The sequence below is a fragment of the Hyperoodon ampullatus genome (assembly GCF_949752795.1).
Source record: "Hyperoodon ampullatus genome assembly, chromosome: 8".
NCBI lineage: Eukaryota > Metazoa > Chordata > Mammalia > Artiodactyla > Ziphiidae > Hyperoodon > Hyperoodon ampullatus.
Window position 1 is genome coordinate 34051765 of NC_136921.1, and position 20032 is coordinate 34071796.

General features: G+C 38.7%; 1 protein-coding gene across 1 annotated transcript in view; it reads right to left on the bottom strand.

The window, feature by feature from the left end:
- Positions 1 to 10068: 10068 nt before the first annotated feature.
- FAM117B (family with sequence similarity 117 member B) overlaps positions 10069 to 20032 on the bottom strand; it is a gene marked incomplete at its 3' end in the record, with an annotated part of 78450 nt that continues 68486 nt past the window's right edge. Inside the window, exons 6-8 of the mRNA XM_079709607.1 lie at positions 19291 to 19516; positions 16551 to 16671; positions 10069 to 10387 (exon numbers count right to left, since the gene is read on the bottom strand). Of these exons, the coding sequence (XP_079565733.1) occupies positions 10069 to 10387; positions 16551 to 16671; positions 19291 to 19516 (666 nt within the window). The remainder of the gene's footprint in view (positions 10388 to 16550; positions 16672 to 19290; positions 19517 to 20032) is intronic.

Below are 20032 nucleotides of genomic sequence, written 5' to 3' on the forward strand. Positions count from 1 at the left end.
ATATTCCTTAGTTTTTTTCCTCCATACAAAATCATGGACACCCCCCCGCCCGATTTCATTATTGAATTTTCTTGGGGAAGTAGCAGGATGATTTATTTGCTAAGGAGTCCATCCTCTGCATAAACAGAAAAATCTCTCTTCCCATTTTATAAACCACAAGAATGTCCATTCTATGGTACTTCAGACATTTGTCCAAGTGTCTTCAGGCCTGATTCTTCACACATTGCTACTACAATGTAGTGTATTCATATGCTTCCTGAAAGAAAATGAGGGGAGGATACTCCCTGAGCAACTGGCAGTAGTACTCCTGAAATGACCCAGAAACTTCTGTCTATCTGAATGAGGGAAAAAAATTCTAATTAACTTACCCTGGTACAGATTTGCAATACTTATTACCCCACATTTCTTGAAATGATTTAACCCAGAGTGCTTTCTGGCAAAGTTACAGAAAGCTCTATACCATCAGTAAGGGAGTGATTTTCCACTTTTCTGTGGGTGACATCATCTGAGTGATGATTACTAAGGACAAACTTATCCTTAAAAGGTTTAGAGTCTAAGTACTGGAAGGAAGGCTATTTAATGAAGTTAGCATAGTTAGTTAGTTAGTTAATGAAAACATAGCCACTGTATACACACTCAGTTTCCTACCCTTTTTTCCCATCCACCCTTTAGTTCTGAGGCAGTTCACCAGGTGTCTTATTTCGTCGTCCAGTCCATTGCATCTGCATAAGAAAACATTTTAACTAAGATGTTCACAGTAGTTTTCATTGTACTCCTAGTTCTAAACAGGCTTACTTATTATTTACAAGAGAACTGCTTGTAATCTCTGAGTCTCTGTATACAGGAAAACATTTTTTAGGAATGGACTAGGGCAGGTAAAATGCACTCCACTTCCCATCCACAACAGTCTGGCCTAACTACAGTCTGAACTGCCCACAAGCTATTTAGAAAACCACAACTGTGGTCAAGTAGTGTGTAGGCTGGAAAGACCTTATCTGAGGGTCAGAAACATGGACTTAAGAAAAGGTTATGTAAATCCTTCCTTAAAATATTTTCACATGCTTATTCCTATTTCTTTACTTGGTTAACCATTAAGAAGCATTTTGTAACTCTCCCTTTTTATTCAGTTTAATGCCCCAGAATGCAATACTGTCTTTGTTCCACCAGAATTCAATCACCAGCGGTTACAATTATGAATCACTATCTAAATTCTATACCCATGGTTGCTCTGCGCTTTCAACTCTGAAGTACCTCAGAAGATGTTAATTTTATGTCTTGCGTTTTTGCCATTTTTCTTTCATTTTCACTAATGCATTTGTTCAAAAATATTTGTATAGCTTCCTCACATGCATGCAGAGCAGTCCTTGTTATTTCATGTAAACAAAGACACTCAACGCAGAGGAAAATCACTAGTCTCTCCAGGCCCAAATCCCAGACTATGAATGTGAAGGGGATACTAACCCCGATTTTCCAAGAGCAAAGGTTATCAAAAAAATAGAAACATACAAGGATTTTTATTCTTCAGTTCTTAATTTCTCTAACATTTTCGCTTTCAACAGAGTATGTAGTTGCTCGTTTAGCCTCAAAGCAACATTAACTGCCTTAGCAAGTCTAGTTATAACTTCAGCAAGTCTGACTGCATTTTTGAAGTGCACATTTAAAACTTTGCTATTAAAATGAAGGTAACTATTCACATTTTCTCAAGATTATTTGAAGCTCAGTCATTAATTTAAGGTCCAGAAACAGAAATTTGGCCATATTACACCTAAAATAGGTATAATAGGAAACCTAAAATAAAAGACAAGCTAAAACAAGAAACCAAGTACATATTCAGTAGGGAATGACAGGAAGGACAGGATAAACACAGAACAGAAAGGTGATCAGTTGCTTCCTGGTTAAATCTAGAATAACCATTCAATAAGTATATTAATTAACCTTAACCAGGAGTGGGCTGAGAACAACTCTTTCAAATAAATGGATGCTTTTTATATTAAATGGGGGGAAATATCTATGTTATACTTTTTAATACCAAATAAGAATGCATTTAAACTTAGAAGAGCCCCAGAAGAACTAAAAAATTGCCTAATCTTTCTTCAACCACTTTATAAGAGAGGCAGGAGTACCAGGGCAGATTAAGATCAAATTGGTATAACTTTGTATTTTTTGAAATCTTTCATTAATTGTAAAATGTAACTCTGATGTGATTAGAAACAAACTGTATTTTAACAAAACAGGTTTCAGTATTTGCACAATGAAAAACTTTGTATTTCAACTATGGATATTTCACATAACTATCTTTATAGACCATCTGCAAATGTAGAGGTCTTACAGCATATGAACAAAGGAAGTTTGAACGTGCTATTTTTCTGAGCCTCTTTTAATAAAAATTACAAGATGGCATAAAACGAAGTTTATTTGCTAAAGCCTTCACAAATCCAGTTATTGTTTCTCTATTCAAAAACTTGGGTTTTACCTCAGGACCATAGTAATAAGAAGGCTGTTTGAATGATAATAGATACCACAGAATTAAAATAAAACCAGGGCAATTCACATCTTTGTGAGACTGATTCTTTCTAATTTACTTCACGCAGGAGGGACTTTGTAAGATATGGGAAATAACAGAATGTGTGTTCTTTGTGTAAATACTCTCAGTAACAAAATACAAACAAATAGCAGAATTTTGAGCCTAGAAGCAATAACCAGTGAAATATAAGCCATAACATTTAACCTGATTTGTTGAAGGGAGGAATAAAAAGCAAGGCAGGATTGATTGATCCAGTTATTTCTACCTTCCATAGCACTGGCAGAGCCCTGCATTTCCTTACCTTGAGCAATGAAGCAGACCCAGAATCTTGGGATATAGACATTAAACTAGGAAGGAAACACAAACTTTAAAATATTAACTAATTCAGCAGTATTGAAAGTAATGAATTTAAAACACAACAGTAAGGTATTTAAATATAGCAAAGAAAACCTACAGAACAGGATAGGAAGAAAAACGTTTGTTTGTTAGGATGGGTCACATCCACAAGCCCAACATAAAATTTCTTCCATGTTTTATGTGCCATTTAAAAGAAGACTAAAGAGTTCAGCAAGAACTGTCCTTGGCATCTAAAGTCAAGACATGGTTCTCTACTCAGTGGTGTAAATAAACCATTCAGTGTCCAAAAATAAGTACAACCTGGAGATAAAGGTCTGAGTGGTGTTAACAGGTAAGATTTTGAAGGGCATGTTTTTACATTAAAGAAAAAAGTTGTTTTCTTTATCCCATTTCAAAGTAATACTCTCATTTAAAAGTCTGTAAAAGTAGACGACAAAGAAATGATCCACCAACCTACCAAACAGGAATAACTACTGTTAATATTATATATGATCTAAATTGTGATCCTAGGTCAGGGGTCCCCAAGCCCCTGCTGTTAGGACCAGGCCACACAGCAGGAAGTGAGTGGCGAGCCAGTGAGCCAGCGAGCCAGCGAAGCCGCATGTGCTGCTCCCCTTCGCCTGCATTACCGCCTGAACCCCCTCCCCGCTCCGGTCCGTGGAAAAACTGTCCTCCACGAAACCGGTCCCTGGTGCCAGAAAGGTTGGGGAGCCCTGATCTAGGTGATTTCATTTTATTGTCTGTCTGAAATGGGCATACCAAGTAATTGAGGTTAAAAAATTACTTTCGTTAAGTCTTTACCTCAAAAAGTCAGTTAAAAAAAAAAAATCCACCAAAAATGTGAAGTTGCTACTTTCTGCCTAACAGACGTGCTCCCCAAATTAAAGAAAATACTTCTTTTGAATTTCTGCAACTATAGCAACATTAAAACCCAGAGCTTGAGGATTTGTGTCACTACCTACCTTGGTCAGGAAGTGGTGTCTAACCAGGTTATTTTGTTTTCGCCCTCTGAACCAAGCTGCCAACAGTTGAAGCAATGAAGAAGACCACAAAGAACAAACAAGGCTATGACCCAAGGGCACATAATCTGCCATGATACCAAACACCTATATTTTATTAATGTCACTGTTACAGGAGAAGTAGCAGTAAGTCTGAGTTCTAGAATCAGAATTGGTTCAAAGCCAGATTTTGACATTTCCCAGATGTATGACCATGGATAAATTAATCTAATTCCAATTATGCAATTTATAAAACAGTAACTAGCAGTACCTGGCTTCACAGGGTTAATGTAAGCACCAAGCCTGGCATTTGGAAAGCTATCAGTAAGTGTTACCTATTTTTATTATGATTCAGCTCAACATCCTTGACTATATTATACTTTACAAAGTAAAATGAATTTTATGGGATCATTTTCCATGACCAACAACTTGTGGCTTTCCTAAGGGATGAATAAACTTACCTAACAAAATAGAAAGGAGATGATAACGTGTTTGCTTCCAGTTTTTTAAGTTCTTTTCACACTCACTAGCCATTTAACTGACAGCACTGTCATCAGCATTTCCTAAAATCACATAAGAAAACTAAAGTTCAAAGAGGTGACTTCTTTGCCTAAGAGCCCATGACTATTAAGCTGCAGAGCCACAAGTAGTACCCAAATTGTGGCTTTTCCTGCAACTCCTCTGAATCATCCCAATGATCTCAAAAAATAACTGCTTAAGGCATGGAACTGAGATGAATGGTCATACTCCTGGGTTTCTGGCCATCAGAGCTCCATGACAGTCTTCTCTAAAACACAATGATTAAGCATGACTCATCCATGCTACTGTATAAAATCAAAGAGTATATGGAGATAACTTCTCAGTTTCAGGAAGATGCAAACTGCTGAAAAGACAAGAATTTAAAAAAATAAAACCAGCAATTTGGAGATGCTTAATAAAGAGAAGTAGAAACAATGTCTTTAAAGACTCCAGTATCTGTGTTAAGATACCAGACCAACCCCAAAACACATATACAGAAGTTGTATCTACGACAGTATTTTTCATATCATTTTGATTACAACCCACAGTAAGAAATATATTTTAATTTACAACCTAGTACATATGTATCCCTATGGCTAGCAAAAGCTTTACATACAAATACTATTTCCCTGATGTCTTCAATATACTTTTGTTTCCTGTTCTGCTTCATTAAAAAAAAAAGTTCGCTGGACCCACTTAATTCATTTCAAGACCCAAACAGTTTGAAAAACACTGAACCAAAGAGATACAAAGGCTATCTGTATTATCATACCATGTTCTAGTAGAGGTTTAAAATATTTAAAAAGCAAACATAATCTTAGCAAGGGAAAAAAATGATATTGATATACATCGGCAGGGAACTCCTAGGAAGAGGATACTATTTCACACCCAACCACTTAAAAGCAACTTTCAGTTGCTTTTAAGGAAAGCAACTGAAAGGTCCATAATGATCTTTTAAGGAAAGGATCATTATAGACCTAAAAACTTTTGGGGAGAGGGGGTATATTTAATACTAATGAACGAAAGCAAAAAAAAAAAAAAAAAAATCAAAGAAATGGGGGAAGATGGGAACACCCAACTTGAGATCTAAATTTGCTTCTCTCAACCTCTTTAAAGGTGGAAGGAAAAGACTGAGAGAAAAAAGAATGGGAGAAAATGTTACGCCAATTTGAGAGATTCTCTTCGCGTTTGCTGCTGTGTTTAATTATAATGTTATAGATATAATCTCCAAATTCTGGTTAACTTTTACCCCCAGAAATAATTTTTAGAATTTCTTGCAAAGTAATTTGGTGACCACTTTTTATGACAGGCAGCTGTGGTGACACTTTTATTTCACTTACAAGATGACCCTGGGCTTCCCTGGTGGCACAGTGGTTGAGGGTCCGCCTGCCGATGGAGGGGACGCGAGTTCGTGCCCCGGTCCAGGAGGGTCCCACGTGCCGCGGAGCGGCTGGGCCCGTGAGCCATGGCCGCTGAGCCTGCGCGTCCAGAGCCTGTGCTCCGCAACGGGAGAGGCCCGCATACCGAAAAAAAAAAAGATGACCCTGCTTTCTAAATGTTTATACTGCATGCAGCCTTCATACAGATTAAACCCTTCAGCCTAAACAACTGTCTTCCATTTATAAACCACCGACACAAAGGAAGCAGAAAGAATGAATTACCAAAACAAACGGGAAAGAACTCCTCTATCTGTACTTTAGAATGAAATTAAGTGATTGCCCCAGCTAAATAACAACCTGTAAAGTACTGAATTACCTATAAACAGGTACCTCTTTCAGTATGCTTGCTTACATTTTAACATTTGCTTAGCACTTAACACAAAGATCGGTGCTTTCAGTTCAAGAGCAAGTTAAGGAGGTAGCAAGGAAGTAAGGAAGTAACAACTGACAATATTATAGATCCTGCTACCTAATACAAATTCATTTTCTAACTGTGAAAAAAGAACATACTAAAGTTATTTCAAGCTAGAAATGTCTAAAAAGAAAGAAATTTGAATTTGAGGCAATATTCATAAAAGTATACAGAAAAAGACTCAAGAAGAACAGACTTTATTTTTAACATAAAAGTTCTATTTTCTTGTGAGGCAGCAACAAGTGTTCAGGTATAGGGAATACATAAGTACACAGTAACAATATTTATCACCATTGGAAATGCTGTTTTTTGGGAGAATTTTGTTAGAAAAACGAAACTTTAAAAATTGCATTTTAAAAAGATTTACACAGCTTCAACAGAGATGAAAAATAAAGACTTTTAAAAAACATAAATTATATTCTTCAACAGGATTGTATAGACAAAATATTGTTCAGGGCTGCCCTGCTTATCATTAATTTAGGCAGAGTAAAACTTAAACCTTAAAGTGCGAAGTTAAGTGTTTTAGCTTTCTTAATGCAAATTCAGCACGTCCACTGGTCTGGTCTTGAGACATTGAAATTCTAAGCATTAAGGAATGAATCTTTAGAATAGTAAATTCAGTAGTGGCAATTTTTCTTTTATTTCCTTTAACAAAAGAAAACTCTGACAACCCACTCTTAATCTTGGACATACAGAAAGCTATAAATTCTATTTTTTTAATACCTTCTTCCAGTAAAAGCCAACCATTAAAAAGAAAGAAAAAAAAAAGAAAAGGCTTCCTTGTTGCCAGTTATTCCACAGTTAACAATAGCACCTTCTAAAACTCTGATTTGGCTTGTCACAAATATAAGAAATATTTTAAACAAAATTAAGACTCTAGTTAAAAAATAATTTTGGCATCCATGCTCAGCATATTAATCAAAGAAGCAAAACAGGTATTTTAAAAACATAATTGCTCACAAAAGCCATGACAAGTAATACAGACTTAGTCATGATCAGAAACCGTAAAATCATGTTATCACCGCAAGGAAAAAAACGTTTAAGAGTAAAAATAACTTAACACTGACAAAGTTTATAACCAGAGAATAGCTTTCTTTTGCTGAAATATACAAGCCACCTATTTCTTTCTTTTACCGCAATGGAAGTAAATTTATTTAAATTTAAAAAAAAATTTAAATTATATTCCCATTGAAGCTATTCTAATTTATTTACCTTCTGTACAGTTTTCTACAGAATAACAAGATAGTTATGGAATGTAATTTTAGAAAACAATATTATGCATTCTATTAAGAGTAGACCCATTAAAAAAAAAAAAAGTCAACCACCTGTGAACCAAGTTTCCATAAAAGCCGAGTAGACTATGGCCAATATTTTTTCAAGACTGCATAAAGCTCAGATACTTAAAAATTAGCCCTTTGGCACTGGCAGTTAAGAGTTTTTTTACAACTTGTACCTTCCCCCCCTCCTCAAATCTCAGGCTCTATTTCTCCCAAACATGAGGCCTATGTTTAGTTGCCATATAATTCATCTACCTGCAAATTCACATTCTCCTTACAACCAAACATTAAAAGTTCCACCTCTAAGACTGTAAATAATACTATCTTAAACTTGTTCTCCCATTCTGATTGTAAATTACTTTAGTTTAAGGATATATGAAACTCTACAGAAAGATGTGAGTTAGATAAACATGCACAACAGAGTAAGAAGAAAAACTGTTTACAAAGTGGCATTCTAGTTGTGAAACACCCTTGTGACATGTACAGATGGAGAGGGAAGTAAGTGTAAGGCAAGGAAAAGAACATAGATTTAACAGAATTCCGGTAATCCAAAAACTGATTTTGGATTTTTTTGAAACCTTATTTTTTAACTTCCTACCATCGATACCAACTCACCCAATTTCAGCTTTACCTTTCTTTTGTACTTCTGACAGAGCAGTTCTCAGTGGTGAAATGGTAAATAAAGTTACAGGCAAAGAATCAAGGTTCTCAAAGAACCTACTGACCAGAACATTTAGACTTTGAACAACTTAGCTTTTCCTGATTTAGAAGTCACAATGTACTAATTTCAGGAAAATTAATTTTGGACAGAAGGGGTACCAAAATTCATCGATGCCACCAACTGAAACCTGACAGACTTAGTCAAATGTTTGAGTTTATCTGATTTGCCTAAATACATCTCTGTTTTCAACTTAACAGGGCAAAATTTTTAATTACTTAGATGTTTTAAAGGTACACGAGTATAAGAAGTCCTTTCAGAAGATTTATTGCTACCACTAGCTTTTCTTTGAGGGGATATATCTGGACATACTGACATATTAACCTTCTAAACTATATCCCTTTTACAAGTATTTGTTTTCTCCCTATAATATGTATAGGAACATTAAATTATTGCATCATAAGGTAGTTTATGAAGATCTTAGAAGGATGCTTGCTATCAACACTGTTTGCTATAACTTTTTAAAAAGAGCTGCTCCTCAGTTTCACTACCACATACCCAGACACAAAATACTGCTGTCATGTGATACTGGCAGTGATTGTATTAGGATGAGCCTAAATCCAAAACCATGTGGATTCTTCAAAGGTTCCTGTTCTTTATGCTCCAAAGCTCTCCTTGCCTGTTTTCCCCACCATGTGGAATGCTGGAGGGAAAACTAGCAAAACCCACAGGCAACATATCTCAGTGTCAACCACCAGAAAGGAAACGTCAGTCGCAAGATTCTGTGACTAAGGATTGCTATTCAACGGATTACACTCCTGGCAAACTACTAACCCTGACCAAATCCACAAGACAACAACATCACAAAAGCAGAGGAGGAAATCCATGCACAGCCATTTTAGGATCTCGTGGGGCTATGATACAGTGACGGTTAAAGGTAGAACGACACCTGTGGGAAAGAAAGACCGTGTGATAAATATTGAGCAGAAAACCCAAGGGGCTCCTTACTCCTAGGCTAGCAGTCGACACTGGGTAGTTAGTTTCCTTTTGGCTCACTGACTTTTAAACCAAGTTCCAATGATGGGTGAGAACATATTAAAGCACTTGTCTCCAGATTATAATTTTTATGACCACATGGTGAAATGTGTACAGGAGTAGTGAGGAAAAGAGCAGTTTTACAAGTATTTCACCCAAAGCACAAACTTCTGACATCAAAAAACATAAATCACATAATGTACTAATATTGCTTTTTTATCTCTTTTATATATACTTGTTCAATGCATTTACCTACCAATTCTTGTTTGGGAGAAGAACACAATCATGAGATTAAGATTGCTAGGAAAATGTCAACAATCCCTTTGGTCCCAAAGCTGAAAACAGCTGAGAAAAGCACACATCTAGAAAGGGAAACAAGAAACAGAGGCCAAAGAATCGTCTGAACATCCTGTTTGCTATGTTTTCAGAAAACGTAACATTGGTATTATAAAATAGTCATTTTCATATAAAAGATGGTTCTTGCAGCATCATTCACGTCTCCCTTCAAGAATCATGTTTGCAGGGATCAGTTTTTTATTTGTTTTTTCAAAGAAGTCTAATTTGAAAGCAAAAAACAATGTGATATCAGCCCTCCAAAAGGAAAGAATGAGACCTTCTTCTTCTTTCAACCGGTGATTTAAGAAAAAGCAGGCTAAGCACTGAGGGCTGGCCTTCAGGAGTGAGCAGAGCCATCAGAGGGGCTGCTTTCTTCCAGAAGCCGCACTGTGACACATCAGCGTGGAAATGCTGGAGCACGACACAGCCAACTGGGAGCGCACGATGCCATCGCTGCCAAGGGATTGAGGAGATTCTCAGTTGACCAGAACAGTGGCCTCACAGCACTGGGGCCTATCCTTCAGCTTCCTCAATGGGTTCTGGTGGTGGGAGGAGAGAGGCTGGTGGCGGGACTGTACTCGTTCCTCGAGAGACTCGGTCTTGCTCTGTGTTTGTAGACAGGGAGGCCACAGCGATAGGCTGCAGAAGAGTGGTTGTCATGCCAGTGGTGACTGTCAGACTGTGGCCAGAGCCCTTGAGGGTAAGATCTGGTGTGGGGAGGAGTGGCTTAAGGATGCTGACGAGGCAGAAAGCAGAGCCGCTTTTAGGAATGAAATTCACCTTGTTTTTGTCAGGGCAGTAAAAGGCCGGGATTTCGTGAAGTTGTTTCGGCCTAGACATAGAATAAACAACCCAATACTTTTAAGTCACAGAACATCAGAAGTTCTTTTCTTTAAAAAAAAAAAAAAAAAAGTAATAACTTACAGACACAAAAAAGGAAAACAAAACTCAAGCTATGTCCAAAGCTTCAAATGCTATTGACCAAGGACACATGATTCAAATTATTTATCTCAGAATGCTGGAAGGACACCAGATTTTGCTGCTGCTTTCAGTTCCCTGGTGAGCCCCGGGCACCACATAGGATGCTCAGACATCTAAGTGAAGATCTAAGACAGCCAATTTGAATAAAGAATTTCCTAAAGCAAAAGATATTCTAGCTGTTTAAAGACAAAAATATGTTCCACTATGATTTTTCCAAAGTCTGCACTATTTTGAAGGGAAAAGGCAAGGAAATTAATGACATACATTGTCTATCTTTTACTGAGTTCCACCACTGCGTGACTAAACTTCGGTGGGCAGGAGTTCTCCAAGTGCGCTTAAAAATCTCTTTGAAACTATTCTCTGAGTTAATAGCCATGATGGTTTTCTGAATAACGTAACATAAATGTAAAATCAAAATAAAACTAATGACAGTCCTCTGTTCTGAAAGTTTTTATTGAAGCCAAATCCTTCCCTGTCCCTAGTTGCTCCTGCAAATTAACCCAAAGAGTTGCAAAAGGATACGAGTGTTAATGGTATTCCCTGAAAATATAAAAAATTAAACTGTTAAAGTAACATGGAAGTGACACAAAATTAAAAAGAAATTCAAGTAGAAGAACCTAAATAAATCAAGATTCAGGTGGGAAAAGGTAATACGATATGACAAAGTATGATTCTCATCTCTCCTAATGAAATGAAAAAAAAAAATCCAAATGTGCCAAGTCTGCACTAGATTCTGGAGACCCAAAGATGAAATGATCTACAAGGAGATAAACATGTAGTTCTTGGGAAGAGGGAGGTACTGAAGACAGACTGTATTTCAATATCATTAGTCTCCTTTATAACCTTTAATTTGTTTTTAAAACATTATTCAGAGAAGTTACGAATTACTTCAAAGGATCCATAAGCTTTACTGGACTGCCAGAGGTGTCCATAGCACAAAAAAGCTTGAGAACTCCCGCTAGCGGGACTGACAGATGTGATAAAAATGGTTTGTAAAAGGTTTAGAGGTAGAACAAGGGAGTGGATAACCTGTGGCACAGAGAAAGAGGGGGAGTTTGGTAGGAAGGTAGCTTCTAGAGGAAGTAACATCTGAACTGGGTTTTAAAGAATGAATAAACAACAGACCTGGGGAGTAGGTGCAAAAAATAAAAAAGTTCCAAGTACAACATTTTTGGGTGGGCATATTTTGCTTTGGGTGGGTATATTTTATTAATAATGAATACTACCCATGGATAGCTTTGGCAAGTATAATAATTTAAGAAGAAAAAAATTACATTGTTTAAATTTGTTTTTCTTGTGTATTGTTCTTTCTTGGATACAATGGAAACTTAATACTTGAGTACATCTAGGGCCACATGTGTATTTGGATATATTAAGATAAAAAGAGCACACACACCTCTGTTTTTACTGACAGCATGGATTTCAATTCCTTAAAGAAGATAGGAAGTTGAGATTATGTTTCTTTCTTTTTTTTAGTACGCGGGCCTCTCACTGTTGTGGCCTCTCCCGTTGCAGAGCACAGGCTCCAGACGCGCAGGCTCAGAGGCCATGGCTCACGGGCCCAGCTGCTCTGCAGCATGTGGGATCTTCCTGGACCGGGGCACAAACCCGCGTCCCCTGCATCGGCAGGCAGACTCCCAACCACTGCGCCACCAGGGAAGCCCCATGTTTCTTTTTTTTTTTTTTTAAATAAATTTATTTATTCATTTATTTATTTTTGGCTGTGTTGGGTCTGTTGCTGAGCACGGGCTTCTCACTGTGGTGGCTTCTGTTGCAGAGCACAGGCTCTAGGTGCGCAGGCTTCAGTAGTTGTGGCACATGGGCTCAGTAGTTGTGGCTCGTGGGCTCTAGAGCGCCGGCTCAGTAGTTGTGGCGCACAGGCTTAGCTGCTCCACAGCACATGGGATCTTCCTGGACCAGGGCTTGAACCCGTGTCCCCTGCACTGGCAGGGGGATTCTTAACCACTGCGCCACCAGGGAAGTCCGAGATTATGTTTCTATAATTAAATAATGCTTGCATTTTCTTTTGAAGAATTATTAAAGATAGCTTTCATTCTTACATTAGGAAAAAAAGGGCTAATCAATTTTTATACCCTCCTCCAAATGAGGCCTAGATGTTTAATTAATTTATTTATTGTTTGAGGTTATCTTATTAAAAAGATAAAATTGTCTTAAAAATCACTTAAGACGCATGGCTGCTAATGGATCTTGAAGATGAAACCACACATTTCTGAGATACAAACTTCTGACTTGGACATATTTTAATGACAGAATCTAAAATCAGTTTAACTTCCTTTCTGCTTTCATGAAAACAGACTTATGACAGATCTCACAAAAAATAACGTAAACAATAACAACTTGTCTAACTGGCACCCAGATCAAGAAACAGAACACTAACAGTAAAAAAAAAAAAAAAAAAAAAAGCATCGCCACCCCCCCTCCAGTCATGACCCCAACCCACCAAAAGGAATCATTTTTCACTCCATTTAACTTCGAGGAGCAGATTCCCCAAGAAACTCGTTACCCACCCCTGGGGTGTATGACCAGTATTATACTTATGCTACTAGAAGCTGCAGGTACTAATACTACTTCAAAGTTTTCTTCAATTTAAGAACCATACATATCAAAAAACCAAAACATACATACACACACACACACAGAAACCCTCAGAACTAGTTTAAATATTTTACTTTTTCCTTAAGAAGTTATTCCAAAAGGATTGTATCTCAAAATAAACATAATTGCTTGCTAGCTGACTTTCTGAGAAACAGATGGTCAGTATGGATAATTATTATAGGTATTTTCATACTGATGTGAGGAATTCTTTGGTATTTTTTTAAAGGCTTATGTATTTTCTTTTTAAATTCAGGAATAAATTAGTAGCTAAGAAATGGTGATTCCAAATTACTTATAATGGGAGGGAGGGAAAGAAAGGAAGAAAAGAAGGGGTTATGTCATATATTTTTTAAAAATCTCTATACTGAAAAGAGGCCAAAATATCTAGGAATCTAAGGTAACTAAGGTCAAGGAGTTCATTAATTGGGATCAGGAAACAGCATATGTGACTTCATTAAAAAGGACTTGCTGGGACTTCCCTGGTGGTCCAGTGGTAAAGAATCCGCCTTCCAATGCAGGGGACGTGGGTTCAATCCCTGATCAGGGAACTAAGATCCCACATGCCGTGGGGCAACTAAGCCCATGTGCCTCAAACTACTGAGCCCGTGTGCTCTGGAGCCCCCACACCACAACTAGAAACAAGCCCTCATGCCACAAGGAAAGATCCCGCATGCCACAATGAAGATCCTGCATGCCACAACTAAGACCCGATGCAGCCAAAAATAAATAAAATTAAAAAAAAATAAATAAAAGACTATGCCTCTGGTGCCATATTAGCTATAAAAAAAAAAAGACTTGCTAAGTGCAACTGGCATGGCTATGGTCTGTGCTGTATCAAAAAAAAAAAAAGAAATGCAAAATCTGGTCTTGCCCTTTCTGGGCCCAAATCCAACTACCTGTTTTCTTTCAGGTAAATAAACATACATTTCTAAAAACCAGAGATCAACCTCTCACTGACTCCAACCCCTGGTTCAGGTCAGAGTTATTATCTTTAAACCAAAATTAAGACTTGGAGAGAAAAGTATACTTTAAAGAATGATTAAGATAAAATTTAAAAATTAGGACCAGGGGCTTCTCTGGTGGCTCAGTGGTTGAGAGTCCGCCTGCCGATGCAGGGGACACGGGTTCGTGCCCCGGTCCGGGAAGATCCCACATGTCGCGGAGCGGCTAGGCCCATGAGCCATGGCCGCTGAGCCTGCGCTCCACAACGGGAGAGGCCACAACAGTGAGAGGCCCACGTACAGAAAAAAAAAAAAAAAAAAATTAGGACCAATAATCTACCCTTGCTTTAATGCTAGTGCATCCAGTTTTGCTCTAATTATGACATAACTGGGGCAAAAAGAAACGAATTTTTCAGACTTTGAGTAACTTGTTTTATTGATAGAAGATTAAAATTACTTCTAAGAAATCCACTATTGGGTTACTGCTGTTAATTTCTTTTTGGAATATAATTAAGATATTTAAAAATGAATAGATTTCCATGTGCTACACATCCTTTATATCAGTAAAATTTATAATAAACTATGAGCATTTAAAAAAGACTAGGTTTACCTTCTAATAACAGATGGATGTGCCATACAACATTTTATATGTCAGGGTTTACCTTTCGTTTCTTTGATCTATCTATCCATCCACACACACCCCCCGTCCTTTCTTCCTTCCCTTTAGAAATAAATAATATAGTTGTATGTATATAGTTCAGTTACTGAGAAATTTTCCAAATGTAACAGTCTAAGGCAGATACCACAGGACACCACCCCACACAACCAATATTCACTCAAAGTCATTTACACAGAAATTCAAACTGCTCTTTAAGTCCATCAGCCATTTCTCTGCACTTATGCACATCTGAATTACCAATACGTCAATCAAAGATTTCAACTCCATAAGGTTCCATGTGGACCATTTGATTTTTTACTTAAAAGAATGACTCCATTTCTTAAGAACTCTCATGAAAAGGTCTAAGCCAGCATTTTCAAGTCAAGCATAAAAATCCTATGAGGTTTGTTAAAGATGCATAATCTAGGTCCTACCTACATCCATATTTTTACTCATTAGGCCTGGGATGGGACCTGGGAATCTGCAGTTTTAACTAATAACCCAGATGATTATGACGCAGGGAGTCTACGAAGCACACGTGGAGAAATACTGCTTAAACTCTCTGGCACCAGTCAAGTTTTTAGACTTACATGGTGAAAAAAATAAGCAGTTGCTAAAATGGAGTTTTCAATTACTGTCACAAAAGCAGATAGGAGACTGACAGCTGGGATCTCCTAGTAGAGGAGGTAAAGGGATTAAAAAACAATGCTCTTTGTGTGGCAAAATTATTCAGAATTTAGATTAAAGGAAGCACTGACAGAAGGGGCACAGAGAGGAACAAAAGGATGCCATATTTCAGAATGATTCTAAGATGTTCATGATGGAAGAAAAAGATATATTATGTGATTCAGACAAGGCTGGACAATCTCCACATTGTAGTTTTGGTTTCATAGTGAGAAAAAGCCAGAGGATGGCTTTTAGACTTGCAGCGATAGTGAGCTTGGAAGGTGAGGTTTATATATGTACCATCATCCTCTCCTCAAATAATGTTCATCAGCTAATTTGCTCAGTTCATACATACCTGCAACCCTGTAGCCACCACTTCCAAAGCAAGGGGCCACAGCTACTGAAAACACAAAGTTGCAATACTTGCTAAGCAGACTCTGAGTCTAAAACTATGAGTACCTGACTAGAGTACTAGCCAACAGAAATATATGAGCACAGAAGATCGCATACCAAGGGTACCAGACGCCGTTTAAAATTCTGCTTCTTCCGTGATCTTCATCACAGCAACATGTTTCTGCAAAGTAATAGGATTCTCTTCCCCACGTTGGCAGGAAAATATTTTTTTTTAATTGTTTAGAGAACTGGAGACTATAAGTAGTTAAAAACTGGAGGGAATTTGATCCTTGAAAGAAGGAAACCCACCCTGCGTTGAGATCCGTGGTCTACCTTGAATAAATACAATGCTAAGTTCAATGTGTGGAGCTGACTGTTTACAGGTTCAAAGCTAACCACGGGTGGAACGTTGGGGACAACTGAGGAAATGTGAATAACAACTGGATATCAGTTCATATTAAGCGTAACTGTAATTTTCTTTGGGATGACAATGGTATTGTGGTTATGTAGGAGTGGTTATTTTTACTGTGGTTACTTTTAGGAAATGAATATTAAGCTGTATTTGAGGTTAAATGTCATGTCTGCAACTTACTTTCAAACAGTTCAGCAAAAACTAAGCAAAATGATAACTATAGGATCTAGTGGTGGATCTATGGGTGGTCACTGTACTGTTCTTCAGCCTACTTGAAAATTCTCATAATAGAAGTTTTGGTGGGGGAGGGATGGTGGGGGATACTTACGAGCATTCCTCAAAGACTTTGACCCTCTCACAGCCCTCAGGAGGTTCCCTTTTGAACATGTAACTGTTGTTAGGTTTTGGTGAGGTTGCGTATTTGGGCAAAGGAGAGTTGTTCCCATTATCTGCAAGAAACGGCATGCTGGATTACTGAGAAACACTAGCACATACGTGCAGAGTCATACTGTATTGGATTGTTCTTGGCCTCCCCCTACACCATGAACAACTTGAGGGTAAGGAATAGTGCTTCATTCATCCACATCACCCCACTATCTAACACAATTCCTGGTAAAGAGGAGATAATGTTTGTTAAATAAATGCATAAACAAGTAAGAGATTTTTATTTTTCTTCTACTTACCATCACCACAGCCTAGGTAGGTTATTATTTAACATACCATCACTTACTCCTCAGCACTGAACACTGATCTATGTTGCTGCCGTATTTCTATTCTGTACACAGCATACTGGGCTCAAATGCCACTTCCATTCTTCCCAGGACAAGTAGCTGAAATGTTCTTCACTGGCTGCGTATCATTCACTCTTGGTCTGCCCCTCAGAATCTCTCTATTTGATTTCTCTGCGCCTCTGGTCACAGCCTCTGCTGCAGGTAGTCAGATCCACATGCACACTATATGCCAAAGACTTTCTTTTGCCTACAAACTTCTCTATACCTAAGAGGTCCTTCTCCATACATTTTCCTAAACCTCCTTCAAAGTCTGGCTCAAAGTTTTTGAAATCTTTCTAAATTAACCCTACCAAAGGGAACACTTCTTGACTCTGGTATTCCTGTCCAGTGCTGATGTCCTCAGTTTCTATTATATTAACTTGAAATTCTAGACATGTTCCCTGAGTGTCCTAAATGTAGAGTCCAACTGTGCCAACTAAACTACAATTCCTTGCTGGCAGTAGCACTGTAGCCCTTTCTCATAAAAGAAATCAAAGGAGCTAACCAGTCGCTAGTCTCCTAAAGTAAAATACAGCAGGACACAAAACTTATGGAGTTCCTATATGTTATTGAAGTAAAAGAAGAAAGTATGGGAAATCAAGGGACAGATTATATAATAGCCATGGTTTAGTTTGCAAGGAGAGGGGTACATCTGATTGAGCGCTAAGTACCAGGGGCTGCATTCACTATCCTTTTTTTTTTTTTTTGCGGTACGCGGGCCTCTCACTGTTGTGGCCTCTCCCGTTGTGGAGCACAGGCTCTGGACGTGCAGGCTCAGTGGCCATGGCTCACGGGCCTAGCCTCTCCACGGCATGTGGGATCTTCCCAGACCGGGGCACGAACTCGTGTCCCCTGCATCAGCAGGCGGACTCTCAACCACTGCGCCACCAGGGAAGCCCTCACTATCCCTTTTAATATTCACAATAAGTATCAGAAGTAATTATGCCGACTCCTGACAAAGAAACACATGGCCCAATCAAAGGATTTAGTTCAGTGGGTGTCAAACTTCTGTGCACGTGAATCACCTGGGGGCACCAAAAATGCCTAGTGCCTGTGTCCTGTCCCCAGGGGTTGTGATTTAATTGGTCTGGAGTGTTGGTCTGGAATAGCCATGTTTTATTTAACCTAAAAGATGACAAAAAAGGGTCCAAATAATAAAATTTTACAACTGCCCACTGTCTGAAGTGACTTCTTCAGAAAATCTTATGTCCTCTGTACTTGCTACAGTCTAAGTACTTTAGGTGACTGGCAGTAATGACCAGTTGTCATTGGACATGGAACATTTCAGGACATTCAACACATTGCAAGTAGAAAGTTCTAAATGAATGACTACTAAACTGAGCTGTACAATGTATTTAATAATAAATATCTTATTATTGCTCTCAAGTTCATGTAATAATAACTAGGATTAGGCTAAAAAAACACTGCCCTAATACAGAGAGATGAAAGGCCCTATTTGTTTTAAAAGGTAAGAATATTATTAGTAACGAATATGCAAAGTGCTATGTCTCCAATTATTTTCTGAGTCGGGCAAGTGGTTTAATACTATAAGTAGCCCACCACCACCACCTTTTACTCCAGGCTTGCCTGGAATACTCATCTTGCATTGATATAAGTCAGCTTAATTCTTGTTAGAAATATCACAGGGCTTCCCTGGTGGCGCAGTGGTTGAGAGTCCGCTTGCCGATGCAGGGGACATGGGTTCGTGCCCCGGTCCGGGAAGATCCCACATGCCGCGGAGTGGCTGGGCCCGTGAGCCATGGCCGCTGAGCCTGCATGTCCGGAGCCTGTGCTCCGCAACGGGAGAGGCCACAACAGTGAGAGGCCCACGTACCGCAAAAAAAAAAAAAAAAAAAAAAAGAAATATCACTAATACAGATCCTAAAACACACTACTGTAACTTGAAGGTTTCACATTCAATTAAAAAGTAGTAAGATTGTAAAAACATGACAACTAAGGTGATAGAGAACAAATGCTTATCAGGACAAATGTTTATCTCATTTATACCAAAAAGAGTATCTCTCACTAATAAGGAGCTTGTATTAGTAAGTGCAAAAAAGGGAAAAAAAAGGTACAAACAAAAGCCCATAAACCTACCCAACTAGACCATCACCTGAGCACCACAGTAAACCTACTGTTTTGTACTTCAATTTTTTTTAATCTATGTTTTGAACACATCTCAAAGTAATTATCTTAGTAGCCCTAAGTGTGTGTACTCTGCTAGAAAATGAACAGAATACATGATACAACAGGTGGTATTCACTTATCATCTGGTAGCAAACTCCTCTTGCACTGTACCTTTATCCCTGGGATCAACAAGCAGGTCATCAGCCGAACAAGGGCTCTCCTCGCTCCCCTCGTTGGAGATAGTGAGGAAGGATGTGGGGGACACAGACTGGGAGCGGCTGCTGCTGTTGCTCCCCCGCTCTGCCCCGCCGGGGGTCTGCGTGTCGATGCTGCGCGTGCTGCTGCTTCTCTGCACAAGGGGCGGAGGTGCACGATGGCCGTCTGGAATATCTTGTGGCTGTTACGAAATTTTAAAAACGTAAGTATTTTCGTCGTTGACTTTGCATATAACCTATGCACATCCTCCTGTATACTTTAAATCACCTCTAGGTTTCTTATATACCCTAATACAATGCAAATGCTATGGAAATAGTTGCTGGTGTGTGGCAGATTCAAGTTTTGGATTTTGGAACTGCTTGGAATTTTTTTTTTTTTTTAATTTTTTGGCCGTGCCGCATGGCCCGTGGGATCTTACTTCCCCGACCAGGGATTGAACCTGCGCCCCCTGCAGTGCAGGCACGGAGTCTTAACCACTAGACCACCAGGGAAGTCCCTGTCATTGATTTTGAAATGCACCTAACGTCACCCTTCCCCTGTTGTTCCAGAAGACTCAAAAGTCAGAAACCCTCTCATCAGCCCTCGCGAGAAAGAAGCCTCTGTGTTGCTCTGTGGGGACACCCCTGTCTCATCTGTCCCCCGCTGGACACTGAGCGGCAGAACAGAGCCTCTGTATTCTCAGGGTCTGGCACATGAG